Source organism: Chrysochloris asiatica, unplaced genomic scaffold (assembly GCF_000296735.1).
Source record: "Chrysochloris asiatica unplaced genomic scaffold, ChrAsi1.0 scaffold00211, whole genome shotgun sequence".
NCBI classification, from domain to species: domain Eukaryota; kingdom Metazoa; phylum Chordata; class Mammalia; order Afrosoricida; family Chrysochloridae; genus Chrysochloris; species Chrysochloris asiatica.
In genome coordinates, this window is record NW_006408729.1 from 3,467,579 (window position 1) to 3,485,057 (window position 17,479).

General features: G+C 37.8%; 1 protein-coding gene across 1 annotated transcript in view; it reads right to left on the reverse strand.

Moving 5' to 3' along the window:
• The window catches only part of BANK1 (B-cell scaffold protein with ankyrin repeats 1), a 538,680-nt gene that overhangs the window by 414,838 nt on the left and 106,363 nt on the right, over positions 1-17,479 (reverse strand). Inside the window, exon 2 of the mRNA XM_006872727.1 lies at positions 13,399-13,553. Within this exon, the coding sequence (XP_006872789.1) occupies positions 13,399-13,553 (155 nt within the window). The remainder of the gene's footprint in view (positions 1-13,398; positions 13,554-17,479) is intronic.

Genomic DNA, 17,479 nt, shown 5'->3' on the forward strand with positions numbered 1-17,479 from the left:
TTTGAGTTATGGTGCTGGAAGAGAATATTAACAGTACCATGACTGCCAAAAAAACAAACAAATCTGTGTTGGAAGAAGTACAGTGAGAATGTTCTTCAGAAGCCAGGATGTCAGACTTTGTATTTCATACTTCAGACATATTACCAGGAGAGATTAGTCCATGGAGAAGGACATCATGCTTGGTGAAGTAGAGTCAGCAAAAAAGAGGTCTCCAATAAGATGGATTGGCACAGTGGCAGCATCAATGGCTCAAGTGTAACAATGATTGTGAGGTTGGTGCAAGATCAGGACATGTTTCATTCTGCTGTGCATAAGGTTGCTATGAGTCAACACCAGCCTGAAGGCACCTAATAACAACAACTTCAGTATTACACCTATCGCTTATGGTCCATTAATTCTATGTCAGAAATTCTTTCTTTTTTTCTTCCTGGTGTGACACTGTGTCTTAATGTGCCAAACTACAAAGCCATTTGAACTGCAAGGTCAGCAGTTCAAGGTCACCAGTTGCTCCTAGGAAACCCTATATAGGGTCGCTATGGGTTGGAACCAACTCAACGGCACTTAACAACAACCTCCTGAGTACACTGCTTTTCAACGTCAAGAATGTGAGCTTTTTTTCACATCTGCAATTTTTACTTGGAGAACCTCATTTGTGGCATAGTCCTATTATTCCTTTTGTTCTTCTTAATTGTTACCTTCCTTGGGATCTTTTACAGCCACAGAATCTTTTCCCATTTCACTGTGACATGGATTCCCAAGATTGTCTCCTTCAAAGTCCTCCAGAGTTCTTTACCATGCTTATACAAGTCCTAGTTAAATATGAACTATTGTACTGCACCACCACTCATCTGTCAGTTTGTAATACAATGGTGGGTTGAGTTGCTATGATGCTGGAAGACATGTCACTGATATTTCAAATACCAGCAGGGTCAGTGAACAGGTTTCAGTGGAGATTTAATACTAACATAGACTAGAAAACAAGACTTGGTAATTTACTTAGAAAATTAACCAATGAAAACCTTATGGATCAGAAAAGAATACATTCTTTATATAGTAATAGAAGATGAGTCCCCTAGGTTGGAAGGGACGTCAGATACACAATTTCTGAAACAATGGAATAGAACATACTAACATCATGAAGATGGCCTAAGACTAGACTAGGCAACATCTCATTTTGTTGTACTTTGAGATGCCATGAGTTGAAGTTGTCTCAACAGCAGCTAACAGTAACATCTCCTTGAAAACTGCAAGTTAGCTCTCCCAATGTTTTATCCACCTAACCAACTCATTTTCATTCAAAAGTGTTTACACAGGCTGCTTCTTATGTATGATAATTCCTTTATAATAGAGGGGAGGACATCCCCTTACAACTATTTCCAGGGGAAAGTTCTAAATAAAAATAAAGACAAACATAATGACCAACCCTGTAAGACATATATCTTCATTTGTATTCAAGGCTAGCTGCATGGATATAACCTGTGCAACGATGTAGTACTTGTTTTAATGCTCTGATGCTTCTGTCTTAAATGTTTTAATAAGTTTTCACACAGGGATCGCCCACATTTCCATTCCATTCTGGTCCCTGCATATCACTTAACTAATCCTTTTGACATGCAATGGTGACATGCCATTTGTCCCCTTCTCCTTTTACTTCTCCATAATTGTCTTCTCCTCCAAAGCTCAACTCAGGTTGTGCCAGCTCTACAAACACCTCCCTCAGATCATTTCATATCTATAGCAATCATTTTACTCTAAATCATAGCCTCTACTCTCAATGAACTGTATGTCTTGTCTCCACAGATAGATTTTACAAAGATGAGTTTATTTTCTCATCTCCCTGTGACATCTTGAAATACTTATGCACATCAGAGGTATTCTGTCCAAATATTTTAAATTAAGATGGGATATAAATTATATAACTAATATGACACTTATGGGATATTAGAAGTTCATGAGTAATCATCTAAGGTGCAGCCATTGGTCTCTCCATATTCAAAAAAAAGAAGAATGATGAGAATTGAAGATGCTTGGAATCAATTAGTCCAATGGTCTAATGGAACATGTGAACATCGTTATCCAGGATTTTAACACAAGAAGAACTTTATGGTACCCAGCTACCACTACCAACCACTCTGAAACTTATCACATTAGGAAGTCTTAGATAGAATGGCAGAATATATGGAATAAAACTTAAAATTATGTTTAAAAAGACCAGGCTTACTGGTAAGAAGGGGATGATGGAACCTGAGACTATGGCCCTTGACCACCCATCAGGCTTAGAAAGGAATTCATCCTAGTAGCCCAGCTTTAAGCCAAACTTTAGCTAGGTATATAGGGGGAACAACAATACTAGTAGGTATGCTCACTATGAATGATGGGACAGTCAATCATTCAAAATCAAAAGGGTAGCATACACCTAAGGACAAAGGTGAGAAGGGATGGGAAGATGGGTGGAATGGAGATGGGACCCACAAGAAGAAATACAGGTAACTGTTGTTCAATGGACGAGATGGCATTCATTGAGAGGAAACAACGTATATTGTACGTTGAATGTAAAACTGATGATCTTGTCTGCTAACTTTAAATCATTAAACAGCTAAAACTTAAAAATAAAATAATCAAATGTGACACTTATCTAATTCAACATACTTAGCTCTTCTCTTTAATTTCCTTAAGACTCACAGCTTCCATGCTCACTATATCTCCATGAAATAATTGGCCTGCTTCCATAGGGAAAACTCACAGTTGTCCTGTCCTGTGTCCAGGTTGTAACTATTTGAGTAATTTAACTTAATAATAATAATAATAATAATAATAATAAAGTTAAGACTCTCAAATGACTGTGTTGTTGTTGTTAGGTACCATCGAGTCGGTACCGACTCATAGTGACCTTATGCACAGCAGAATGAAACCCTACCCAATCCTGGGCCAACTTCACTATCATTGCCATGCTTGAGCCCATTGATGCTGCCACTTTGCCAATCCATCCACTGGGGGTCTTCCTCTTTTTCTCTGACCCTCCACCTTACCAAACATGATATCCTTCTCCAGCAATTGGTCCCTCCTGATAATATGTCTGAAGTATGAGAGACGAAGTTTGGCCATCCTGGGCTCCAAGGAGCACTCTGGCTACACTTCTTCCAACACAGATCTGTTGGTTCTTTTGGCTGCTCATGGCACTTTCAATATTCTCCGCCAACACCATAACTCAAAAGCATCAATTCTTCTATGGTCTTCCTTATTCACTGTCATATATTTAGTTTTATCATTTATGAAGCTGCTATTTTGCTCTTAAACTTCTGACATTTTGTTTAATCTCATACCTGGTTATGAGAATTCAGGAAGCAAAATTGTATGATTATGTATCACTTCTGAACTCTGAAATTTTGTTGTGTTGGTTGCAAACTTCCAGAATAAAACACAATGGCTGACATTTGACTAACATAGAACATGTAGGTATTCAGATTTCTGGCTTTGTCTGGGTGAGTGAGTTTAGGTTTCAATGATTTAAAAAACACAAGCAAAAGAGGGTTTTGATCCTAGTGGATCATTTCAGTTTACTATAGCTATTATGCGCCTATTCCAAAGAGAAGTGACTCAACAGTATGTGGAAATCATCACACAATATCATTAATATCACATGCAAGTAAATTTTCGCCAAATGCAACTCAAAAATGGCTGCAAGAGTACACTGACAAGAAACTAGCAGAGGTTCAAGCTGGTTTCAGATGAGGATGTGGAATGAGGGATATCATTGTTGATGTCATATGGATCTTGACTGAAACAAAGAATACCAGAAAAATGTTTAATTTTGCTTTATTGACTATGCAAGACTATGCAAAGGTTTTTGACTATGTGGATCATGATGAACTAAGGACAACATTGTGAAGAATGGGTATTCCAGAACACTTAATTGTGCTCATGAGGAACCTGAACATAGACCAAGAGATAGTCATTCCAATAGAACAAGAAGATACTGAATGTTTTAAAGCCAGGAAAAGTGTGCAGCAGGGTTGTATTCTTTCACCATGCTTATTCAATCTGTTTGCTGAGCAAATAACCTGAAAAACTGGGTTATAAGAATAACATGGCATCAGGATTGGAGCAAGATTCATTTACAACCTGTTATAAGCAAATGATAAATCCTTGGTTGCTGAAAGCAAAGAGGACTTAAAATACTTAATGATGAAGATCAAAGACCACTGCACCTCAATATACAGAAAACAAAAATCCTCCCCACTGGACCAATAAGTAACATCATGAAAATTGAGAAAAGATCGAAGCTATCAAAGATTTCATTTTGTTTGCATCCACTATCAACACTCATGGAAGTAGCAGTCAAGATATCAAATGATACATTACACTAGGCAAATCTGTTGTACAAGACCTCTTCAAAGTATTCAAGAGCAAAGATATCAGTTTGAAGACTAAGATATGCCTGATCCAAACAATAGTAATTTTAATTTAAATACATGTGAAAAGTGTACAATGAATAAGAAAGGCCAAAGAAAAATTGATTCATCTGAGTTATGGTGTTGAAGAAGAATATTGAAAATACCATGGACTGACAGAAGAACAAAAGTATCTCTGTTGGAATAAGTACAGCCAGAATTCTCTTTGGAACCAGGATGTTGAGGGTTTTTTTCCCTTATACTTCAGAAATACTATCAGGAGGAAACAGTCTCTGGAGAAGGACACCATGTTTTGTAAATCTGAGGGTCAGTGAAAAAGAGGAAGACCCCCAACAAGATGGATTGGCATAGTGGCAGCAGCAATGGGCTTATGTGTAACAATGATTGTGAGGATGTCTCAGGACCTCAGGACTGGGTCTTGTTCCCTTCTGTTATGCATAGGCTCTCTATGAGTCAGAACAGACTCCAGGAAACATAACAATAAAAGCAACTCAGCTTTTATACACAAACTAATGACCTCATATTCATGTGAAAATTGGACAATGAATAAGGAAGACTGTAGAAGAATTGAAGCATTTGTGTTATGTTGTTGCAGAAGAATATTAAATGTTCTTTGTACTGCCTGAGCAACAAACAAATATGTCTTGAACAAGTACAGACATAATGCTTCTTAGACACCAGATTGGCCTCTCACACTTTGGTCATATTATAAGTAGGGACCAGTTACTAAAAAAGGACAACATGCCTGATAAAATGGTGGTGGTGGTGTGCCTAGGATTCAGTTCTGATTCATAGAGACATTGCATAGGGTTTCCCAGGCTATAAATCTTTGTTGTTGTTGTTGTTATGTGCCGTCGAGTTGGTTGCAACCCATAGTGACCCTGAACAGGGTTTCTGAGGCTGTAAATCTTTACAGAAGCAGAAAACCTCCTCTTTCTCTGGCATAATGGATGGTAGTTTCAAACTACTGACCTTGAGGTTAGCAGCCCACCTTGTAACTACTAAGCTACCAGAGCTCTTTGGTAAAGTAGAGGGTCATAGAAAAAGAGGAAGATCCCACCACCCCAAAAAAGATTGATTGGCACCATGCAGCAGCAGTAAGCTCAAGTGTAACATCAATGGTGGGATGACAGGACTGGCAGTGTTTCTTTCTGTTTTGCATAGGGTTGCTATGACATTAACTCAGTGGCACCTAACCACACCCAAATGGCTCTTTTCCTATGCTAATAACTTCTTTCATGGCCACTCATTTAACAAACATAGTTGCATGGACCATAGTAAACTAGACTTTCCAGGTCGTTGCAGCTGATATTGGAGAAAGAATTAGATTATGGCAATGGTTCATAAAGTTAGTTGTTAATCCACACCCTCAGAATCAACTAAAAGAACTTGTAAAATGCCCAAGCTGTTACTTAATACAGAGGCTGTAACCCAACCTAATACCAGACCAAACAGGCTCAGGGGATGGTGTTAGAACTCTGAACCACATATGAAGGAATATTTAGAAGCTTGGAAGGCTTAGAGCTAGGGGAATTTGTAGCAGAATCAAAAAAATCCATTGCTTTCTAATTCAAGATTCTCAGCTGCTCCCTGAGCTGCCATCTTCTTGGGAGAGACTAATGTAGAGTAGAGTGCTGTTTGGAGGAAAGAGAGCCAAACTTCATCTCTCATACTTTGGACATATTGTCAGGAAGGACCAGTCACTGGAGAAGAATATCATGTTTGGTAAGGTGGAGGGTCAGAGAAAAAGAGGAAGACCCCCCAACAAGATGGATTGGCCAAGTGGCAGCATCGCTGGACTCAAGCATGACAACAGTAGTGAAGTTGGCCCAGGATCGGGCAGTGTTTTGTTCTACTGTGCATTAGGTAGCTATGGGTTGATACCAACTCAATGACACCTAACAACAATAACCACAACCCAGCCTAATTATATCTTAATATCTGGGGTAGGATATATTTTAAAGTGCTGTCAAGTCAATGCGACCCTGTGTAGGGCTTCCAAGGAGTGACTGGTGGATTTGAACCATTAACCTTGTGAATTGAAGGTCAGTGCTTATTCTACAGTGCTACACCAGTAGTCCTGTTGTACGTATGTAGTAGGTATGCAGTGCTGCTCTGTATCAAAAGACCAAGATATCATGGGCCCAGTTACCTGATAGGGGGTCCATTTCTTCACCTGGTGTGAGGGGAGGGCATGTGTTCTCTTACTGGCTGTAACAGCTCTGTGGGGGGCCCATTCACCCATGAGTGCAGCACCCTGTGGCAGAGCTCCAGCTCTGGCCCTCGTTGTCTGCCACCTGTCTTCCAGAGTTGGTGATTCACTGGATATGCACTTCTTGGTCACTTGACTCTAGTGGCATATGACCATCTCAGCACTGAAGGACTTGCTCACTGGTGGCTGTCACTTACCAGTGTCACTCTGCCCCTTTCACTGCTACACCCACCCTGGTTTTTCCATAGCCTTACATCTGTGTCCTGTAGCTGTTTCTGTTCACTTACAGGTAAAAAACTTGTGGATTCCACACAAAATATTATTATTATTATTTTTAGCTAACCAAAGAGTCTCTGATGTGGTGCTATAGGATAAGTACTGGATGGATATCTGTGAGATCAGCAGTTTAAACCCATCAACTGTTCCTCAGAAACCCTCTTTAAGGTTTCTATGAATTAGAACTGATTTGCAGGTACTTAACAACCAAAGCAACAAGTAATCTTTATACATAGATAAATTTGAGAATCAAGTGTGATAGTATTGTGTTAAATTGGATTGACCAAGATTCTCAGTGGTTTAGTAATTAAGAACTAGTTATCATTTCCATGATGTGATCTAACATAAGGCTATTACCCCCTGATATGATGATGTGATCTGACATAATTATTCTTTGTGTTATAAATCCTCAATTCTATCATTGCAATGAAGTCAGATGCAACCTAGAGGATTATATTGTTTCTTGGTTCAATCTCTTTTGAAATATAAAAAGAGAGAAGTGAGCAGAATTCAGAAGGATTTGTTGTTATAGTTGTTAAGTGCTGTTGAGTCGGTTCCAAACCATAGCAAACCTTTATACAGTTTCTAAGGAGTGACCGGTGTCCTTGAACCACCAAACGTGTAGTTCAAACTGACTTTGCAGCCCAGTACATTAACCTACAGCACCACACCAGAACTCCTTAGAAGGATCTACTACCACCAACATAGAAGAGCCTGAAGTAGAATATGACTTTGAACCTGGGTCCCTGCATTGTGAAGATCCTAGATGTGGGGAAATACAGAAACCAAGTTGTATGGAGATCTTGAGGAATACTGGCCATCCAGTTGCTGAAAGCAGATAAGAACCTTTCCACAAAATCAACAAACAGAAAACCTTTCCTTAGAGCAACTGTGAGAGAATAAATTTCTGGTTGTTAAAGCTATCCGATTACGGTATTTCTGTTATAGCAGTATTACATAACTAAGACACTTGGTTAAAAGGAAAGGGAATTTTTTTGTTACTATAAAACCTCATCTCAAAAGAGGCAGTACTTCAAAAACAGACATTTTAGGCATTGGTTCACACACTAATCTTTTGATGATCTGATTGTGCTTTTCTATTTAAATCACAGGAACAGACTTTAAGTGAAGATTGGTATCAGAAATAAACTGGAAGTGCTATGTTAGCTTCTGTATATTGTTTGAATTGTACTCAGAGTCAAGAATGGACAAGTAAGGAGGTAAACTCTGAGATTATTGTCATTTGTAAATGGGCATTTAAGAGTCATGCCCCTTCATGTAATCTGAAAGTATTTCTGCTTTAGGTTTTGAGATTCATTATGGTTTCAGCCACAGAGGTGTATCAACAGACAGCTCAAATGAAATAAAGGCCTTTGCTAGGGAATGTGTCATATTCTAGGATTCAGATAGAAAAAAATTCAATGTAATTAGTATAAATCAAACTTTTGCTAAGATCATTTTGTTGTTATTGTGTGGCATTGTGTTGTTTTCAACTCATAGTGATAGTATATGACACAGTAGAACTGCTCTATAGTGTTTCCTAGGCTGTAAACTCTATGGGACCAAACTACCAGATCTTTTCTCCCATGGAGTGGCTGGTGAGTTCAAATTATTGACCTTTTAGTTAGTATTTGAGCACTTAACCATTGGACCACCAAGGCTCTTTGAAATTAAATTTTCTGAAAAATTCAATAGATAACCAGACTGATTTTAATGACCTTTTATTTCTTCATTTATGATGTACTTAATGTCATCACATAAATCTTGTTTTTTTTGTATTCAGTGTTTAATGTAACAAATCTGTTCTTGATATGGTCTCTAAATTCAGGTAGAATGTATTCAAGATCACATTTTGGTTCTCATGGATTTGCATTAATTTTCTTCAGCTCATCCTGAGCCTTCACCTAAACAATTGATGGTTCTTTCCACAGTCTTCCCCTTCTTTATTGTTTCTTTCAACAGATGTATGATGGACTCAATTTGATTCCTGTGTCTTTCATTTGATGAGGTCTACATAGTGGTTACGAATCGGGCTGCGAACCTTAAGGTCAGCGGTTCGAAACTACCAGCGGCTCCGCGGGAGAAAGATGAGGCTTTCTACTCCCGTAAAGATTTACACCCTCGGAAACCCTGTACAGGGTCGCTATGGGTCGGAACCGACTCGATGGCACTTAACAACAACAACAATATGCAATGAATATGTCATTTATCTTGCAAAATTCTACCATATAATCTCCAGCATCATTTTTATCATTGTCATACTTTCCAGTTACTGACCCTTGCCCTTTGTTTCCATCTTTCACATGACAAGTAATTATCAATACAACTTGATTGCATGTTTTTTGACTTCAGGATGAAGAAGTTGGTAGAAGTCAATTTCACCTTCATTGAATTTTGTGGTTTCTGTGTAAATCTGAATACTAGTGCAATTAACTGGTCTTCCTCTTAGGTGTATGGATATTATTCTATCACATACAGCATTGTGTTTCAAGACAGACATTAGACTACGAATGCAACATTCATCAGAGACATGGAAGATTATGCCAATACAGTTTATGAATGAGATACGTTCTTGAACGAGCTCTAAGAATTTGAAGGTAAGTCAGAACAGATATACACAGTTCTTAATAAGTACAAAGAAAGAAGTCCTGGTTATACAATTGCTAAAGTTGCTGGTTGCTAAGCAAAAGGTCAGCAGTAAGAATTCACACACTACTCCATGGAAGAAAGATATAATAATCTGTTTCTGTTAACATTTACAGCCTTGAAATCTTACAGGGTCACTTTGAGTCAGAATCCACTGACAGCAAGGAGTTTGGTTGGATTTGGTTAATTCAAAATAAAGTTCAAAGTCTTTTTTGAAACTTTTCATAGTAAATTGAGATAAGATTTGCAGAGAAGAACATCAGTTTTATATTCAGCAGACAATGCACTTTGCTTCATCTCAATATTTGCAATTTGCTCACTGTAACATCACTTAACTCACTTCCTCCCTGTGTTTCTCTCTTTCACTCCTCCTTCTTTTCCAACCTTTCTGTATTTTGTACTTTGGTAAATGTGGCCCTTTTGATCTCAAATGATTGACCATTTTACAGGGTGCATACTTCACTGTTGTTGGTATTGCCTCTTTATATCAATATATTGCTTGGCATAAAGTATTAAAAGAAGATTGAAGGAGAACACAGAGTCACTGTAACAAACAACAGTGATACCAGAGATGTAGGCAGAGATGGGGACATGGAGATAGGGAGCAGCTGAGGACTCTAGATTCATGGAAAGAAAGGGACTGAGAGCTGGTGGCCAGAGGCAGGCTTGCAGAATGGGCCCTTTGGTGGTTTAAATGATTATCTATGCTTGAGTTTTTTGTTTGTTTGTTTGTTTTTATGTTTTATTATGAGTTATATGATAGTTTACATGAGAGAACCTCAGTTCCATATTCATTCCATCATATATCATTACATTGCCATGGTTCCAATCCCCTCCATGCAGTCTTCCAACCAAAGGGCATATCCTAGAAGCCCGTGCTCTATACTCCTCCCTCCCCACTCATTCTTCTGCCCACAGTTCCTCTCTCTCTCTGGATCCAAAGTTTCCAGCCGCTTCACTCCTCCATGTCATCATCTCTGTCTCCATCTCTATGCCTGAGTTTTTAAAACAAAAAAGAGCTAAAATGAATAGAAATACTGCTAACTAATGGTACATGGGGGGATTATAATCATTGTAATGAAACAAACTATATGATTTGTTAAATGTAAAACAGAAGATCTGCCCTGTAAACTTTCAATCAAATCACAATAAAAAAGAAAAGAAACTATGATCCAAATCAGCTCTTTTTTTTTTTGTTTTTAAACCTCTCATATATTGTAGAGTTCAGCTTACCATACAGAAAAGGTCCATTTTGTTACCTGGTTCATCAGGGTGCTTTGGGAATAGCTCATGTTTGACAATTAACTCTGGTGGCAACTAACTCTGGTGACAATCCTGTGTTTTCTACATCAATTAAACTGATGCAGGTCCAGGTTGTATAAAACAAAACAAAACAAAAACTAGAAGAACAAAAGCACTCATTTGAACAGAATGATTAATAGTTTAAAATCAGGAAATAGTTTGCTAATATTGTGTTCTTTCACCATACTTAAACAATCTGTATGCTGAGCAAATAATCTGAGAAACTGGATTATATGAAGAAGAATGTGGCATCAGGATTAGAGGAAGACTCATTAACAACATTCTATATGCAGATGACATTGCTTTGCTTTTTGAAAGTAGAGAGGACTTAAAATACTTACTGATGAATATCAAAGACCAAAGTCTTCGTTATGGAATACACTGCAATGTAAAGAAAACAAAAATACTGACAACTAGACCAATAAATTGCTTCATGATAAATGGAGGAAAGATTGAAGTTGTCAAAGCCTTCATTTTGCTAGGATCCACAATCAACACTCATGGAAGCAGCAGACAAGACATCAAACAACAGATTGCATTAGACAATCATTCAAACAGAATACGGGGATGCTGAATTGTTTAAAATTAGCAAATATTTACAGCAGGCTTGTATCCTTTCATCACCATTTTTCAATCTGTATGATATACAATAATCTGAGAACCTGGATAATTTGAAGAAGAAAGTACCATGAGGATTGAAATACAGTTTATCAACCACCTGCAGTATACAGAATACACAGCCTTGCTTGATGGAAGCAGATACTTAAAGTACTTTTTAATGAAGATCGAAGATTGCAGCTTTCAGTATAGACTACACCCTCGTGTAAAGACAACAAAAATCCTCAAAACTGGACCAATGAATAGTATCATGATAAACAGAGAAAATATTGAAGTTATCAATAATTTTATTTTAGTTTGACCCACAATAAATAGTCATGAAATCAGCAGTCAAGAAATCAACCAATAAATTGCATTAGGCAACTCTGCTCTACACAAGATCTCTTTAAAGTATTACACAGCAGAATGGTAACTTTGAGGGCTTAAGTGTGCTTGTGCTATGCCATGGTTCTTTCATTCATCGCATATGCATTCAAACACTGGATAACAGATACAACTACAGGATGATCAATATATTTGAATTATGGTGTTTAAAAGATTATTGAACAACAATGGCCCAAACATAGCAATTGTTTGATGAAATTAAAGAATTCTACCAATGTCTTAAGTCTTATGAAAATAAACTCTTTGATTTGTTTAGTATGATTCCAACTTTCTTTTAATAGCACAATGCATAGTGTCGCTATGAGTCGGAACCAACTCGATGGCACCTAACAACAAGAAGCAATATTTGATAAAAGTAAGAGATTGTATATTTTCTGATATTCAATTAGTCAACAAATATGTACTAAATGTCTACTAATTGCCAGATATTGCTCTAAGTACTGTAGCCACAGGATTGAACAAAGTAAACAGCAATGTCAAATGCTATAGACTGAATTATGTCTCTGCAAAAATATATGTTGCAGTCCTAACCCCTGTAACTGTCAATGTGACCCTGTTAGGAAGTAGGAATTCTGAAGATATATTAAATGAACACAAGGTTATCCCAGAGTATGGTGAGTACTAATCTGATACGACTGATATCATTATAAAAGAAGAGATGGTACAAATAGACAGAGAAAGGATGCCATGTGATACTATAGCAGCAAACTGAGGAATACTAGGAGTCATTTGAAAGTAGGAGAGAGCAATGGAACATATTCTCCATAAGAAACTTCGTAAGGGATGAGCATAGCCAATAGCATAATCTCATACACCAAGCCCTCAGAATTGTGAGATAATAAATTTTTATTCATATAAGTCACCAAATATAAAGTATTTTATTATGGCAGCCTTAGAACACTAATACACCAACTATGTTGAAACTTAAATTTTAGTGAAATACAGTATTTATAAAACCATTGTTGTTGTTCCTGCTATTGTAGTTAAGTGCCTTGGAGTTGGTTCTGATTCATACTGACCCTATTGGTGGTGCTGGTGTACCATGAAGTCAGTTCAGTGACCCTATTGTTGCCGTAGTTGTTAAGTGCCATAGAGTCATTCCAACCCATAGCAACCCTGTGTAGGTGAGCTTGAACTGCCAACCTTGTGTTTCAATTAGACTTTGCAGTCCGGTGCATTAACCCACAGCACCACAACAGGACTCCTAGTGACCCTGTTGTTATTGTTGTTAGTGCCATTGAGTAAATTCTGACCCATAGAGACCCTGTATAGGGTTTCCGGTGAGCTTGAACCTTCAACGTTGCAGTTTAAATGGCTTTGCAGTCTGGCACATAAACCCACAGCGCCACACCAGGACTCCTGTGATCCTATTGTTGTTGTTAAGTGCTCTCGAGTCAGTTCCGACCCATAGCGACCCTGTATAGGGTTCCTGAGGAGCAAATGGTGAGCTTAAACCACCAACCTTGCAGTTCAAACGGCTTTGCAGTCTGGCACATTAACCCACAGTGCCATCTTAGAGACCCTTAAATAAAAAGAATCTTTACTGACCTCACATGAAATTTCAGAGGGAAGCACCATTGCCAACGGTACATTAATTTCTGATGCTTCTGATAATTCTGCAGTTTCCTTTTTCTCACTTATTTTGACATGATGTTCTTCTTTTAGTTCTGTTGGAATGTTGACTTCAAAGGAATCCCCAGAACCTTGAGAAAATATCATTAAAAATGATACTAAAATTAAAATGAAGATATAGTTAAGGCCATTAATTTTCTCCATGATATATATTAATCCCAGGGTAATCAGTTTAATCAATATACAAGATAACCAAACGGAGTGCAAGATAACTTAAATAATTTAATGAATACTAATAATTAAAGTAATGCTTTACAATTTCACTAGTATTATCAATTTTATGTTTTAACTAAATCAGCTATATAATAACATATTCATATGCTAGCCAAATGTTTCTCAAAAAATAATCAAACTACCCTTTATATTTTCTCTTACTTATAAAACAGTAAATCTGAAAAAACATGGAACAATCTCTTTCAATCAAAGTTCTTAAGAAATGTTGCTTTTAGATCAGAGTAATTATTCACTCTGCATGTATTTCTTTAAAAAAAACACCAATAAGCATAACTAACAGTAACTAAACTTCATTTTAGGAAATAATAGTATTTCTTAAAAGATTAACATGTCTATGAAAAACAGAGTTCCTTATGGAAGCCTTCATTGTTAAGGGCCATCAATTGTGTTCCAACTCATAGCCACCCTGTACAGGGTTTCCAAGAAGCAACTTGTCAGTTTGAACCTATACTCTTGTGGTTAGCAGTCCAAGGCTTATGCTACAGCACCAACCAGGACCCCTGGAACTATTTCTGAATATATTTCAATATGCTAGTATGAGCTTTGAGCTTAAAGAAAGTGATAGGTTTTCTGATTTTTTAAATTTTAGTATTTTATAACACTGTCCTGTTTTAAACGAAGAAACAGAGACGTGTTAAGAAAGATGGATAAATATTTTTGCTCACTATTTCAAAGCATGGAGACCTGGTGTGATGCTGAGGGCTAATGCACTGGACTGCAAGGTCCGTTTGAACCGCAAGGTCGATGGTTCAAGCTCACCAGCTGCTCCTCAGAAACCCTATACAGGGTTGCTATGACTTGGAACCTATTGGACGATGCTTAACAACAACAAAGCCTAGTGTTTCATTAGGGTACAACACTGATGTATTCGAAAAACCAAAACTTACACAAGGACATCATATTTGCACATTTGCAAACTCTTAGGCTTTATTCCTTCCTTCAAGTAGAATATTCCTCAAATCCCCAAAGAATAATTGGAAAAAGAAAAGGAGACTCAGCAACTGTCCTGACACTCTCAACTAGACCTTGTTGTTGTTGTTAAGTACCGTCGAGTCAGTTCTGACCCATAGCGACCCTGTAAAGGGTTTCCAAGGCTGCAAATCTTTATGAGAGCAGAAAGCCTCAGCTTTCTTCCTCAGAACCGTTGGCAGTTTCAAACTGTGGACCTTGAGGTTAGCAGCCCAGTTCATAACCACTAGATGCCTTTTTATTCAGTATAAACTATTTAACATAACATCAACATCAGACAAAGCAACTCTGGAACCATGATAGATAAAGAAACATAAAAGGCCACTCTGTGCTCATGTCTGAATTCAGACAAAAGAAGGACATTGCTGAAACAGCAAAATGATCAAACATCCCTATCGCAGCTACTATGACTGGCAGCTGTTTCTTTACCAATTACAGCTTTAACTTCTTTCATTTTTCCCACCTTCTAGATGGAGTAACTAACTTTTTCCAGTTTGATTAGAGATTTTCCTGGTCTGGGCATTGCAAGTCCCATGTCCCAGGAATCTACTCTATCACAAGCAAACCAGACAGTTGGCCACCCTACTTCTAGATAAGTCATTAATATATAATAATAAAATTAGATTTGCTTACTAACAGAAGGAAAACTATGTTGTTGTTACTAGTAGCATCATGTCAGTTCCAATTCATAGTGACCCTGTATAAGGGTTTCCTAGGAGCAACTGACGGGTTTGAAATGCAACCTTGTGGTTCAAACCAACCTTATGGTCTAGTGCTTATCTTGCAGTGCCACACAAGGAATATCACAAACTATGTTTTTATTATAGTTAAGTGCTGTCGAGTCGATTCTGACCCATAACAGCCCTGTACAGGGTTTCTGAGGAACAGTTGGTGAGCTTGAACCAATGACCTTGTGGTTCAAATGACTTTGCAGTCTGATGCATTATCCCACAGTGCCACACCAGGATTCCATCACAAACTATAAGAAAGCCTTAATTCTTTGAACACTCTTCTTAAATTACTTACCAAACCAAACTAAACCAATTGCCACTGAGTCAATTCTGACTCATAGTGTAAGGATTCTAAGACGAAACCTTTATGGGAGCAGAGCCTCATATTGGTGAATTCAAACTGATGACCTTATGGGTAGCACCCCAACACCTAACTCACAGTGCCACCAGGGTTTCTTAAATCTTATACTTAGTCATCTCTTTCAACCTCATCTGTCAGTTTGTCAACTGTCAAGGCTTATATATTGCTGTGATTCTGGAAGCTTTGTCATGGGTATTTTAAATATCAGAAGGGTCACCCACATTGGAGTGGTTTCAGATGAGCTTCTAGACTAAGACAGACTAGGAAGAAGGAAAGACAGACTACTTCAGAATTGTTAGTCACTGAAAACATTATGAATAGCAGTGGAATAATGTGAGCATCAGAATATTTAATACTGAAACACAATGAAGAGCACCAGAATATTGGCAGATGTAGTGGCAGAAGATGAGCCCCTCAGGTTGTAAGATACTCAAAATGCCACTGGGGAAGAGCTGCCTCCTCAAAATTGAGATGGTTTGATGATACTAATTAGGTCTTTGGGACCTTAATTTATTGGTTGGGCACAATTCAAATTGAAGATAACAGTTGTAAAAATCCATTAATCATCAGAACATGGAATGTATGAACTATAAACCTTGGAAAATTGGTAATTATCAAAAAAGAAACAGAGCTCATTACCATTGCTATCTCAGGCATTAGTGAGTTAAACTGGACTGGTATTAGCCATTTGAATCTAATGATCACCTGGTTTCCTATGCCAGGAATGACAAACTAAAGAGGAATGGCATCACATTCATCATCAAAAAGAACATATCAAGAATTGTATTAATATATAACACTATCTGTGATAAATATTATCCATACACCTACAAGGAAGACCAGTTAATGTCGCTATTATTCAAATTTCCACACCAACCACCAAAGACAGTGACGATGAAATTGATATTCTACTTCTTCAATCTGAAATTCATCAAACAGATAATCAATATGTATGGATAATTACTGGTTATTGGTATACAAAGGTTGGAAAAAGAGGAAGAATCAATAGTTGGAAATTATGGTCTTGGTGATAGAAATGATGTAGGATATCACATGATATAATTTTGCTAGACCAATGACTTCTTCATTGTAAATATAAATATATATATTTAAGTGTTTTATTGTTAATTATGTGATAGTTTACATGCGAGAACATTAGCTTTACATTTATCCTATTGTATATAATTTCATTACCATAGTTACAACCCCCTCCATGCATCATCAACCAACCAAAGGGTATACCCTGCAAGCCTGTCTCCGGTCGTCAGCACACAGCCTCTCTTCCTCTCTGGGTCTAGAGTCCCCAGCCGTTCCATCTCTCCATGACATTATCTCTGCCTCCATCTATGACATCACTATTACTCTGAGTAGGGTCAAGCACTCCGCTCTTCTCCCTTGATGGTCCCAGGGACCTCCACTCCTGAACTGCAAAGTCAATCACTCCCCTCCTTTTGCTACAAAACGTCTACCTTTACGTTTCCAACCTTCACAGTTAGTCGTAATAGCAATTATTCTCTATTATACCACAAGAGACCCATCCCCATCTCATTTCATCAGTCCCGCCCAGACAGATTGGATATTACTTAGGGGAGATTCTACTTTCCTCCATACCCTCTGGATCTAGTCTCCCTCTTGAAAGCTTATAAGTCAGTCACTTCTTGTCTTTGTAGCCACCCTGTTTTGGGTATCCAATGCCCAAGTT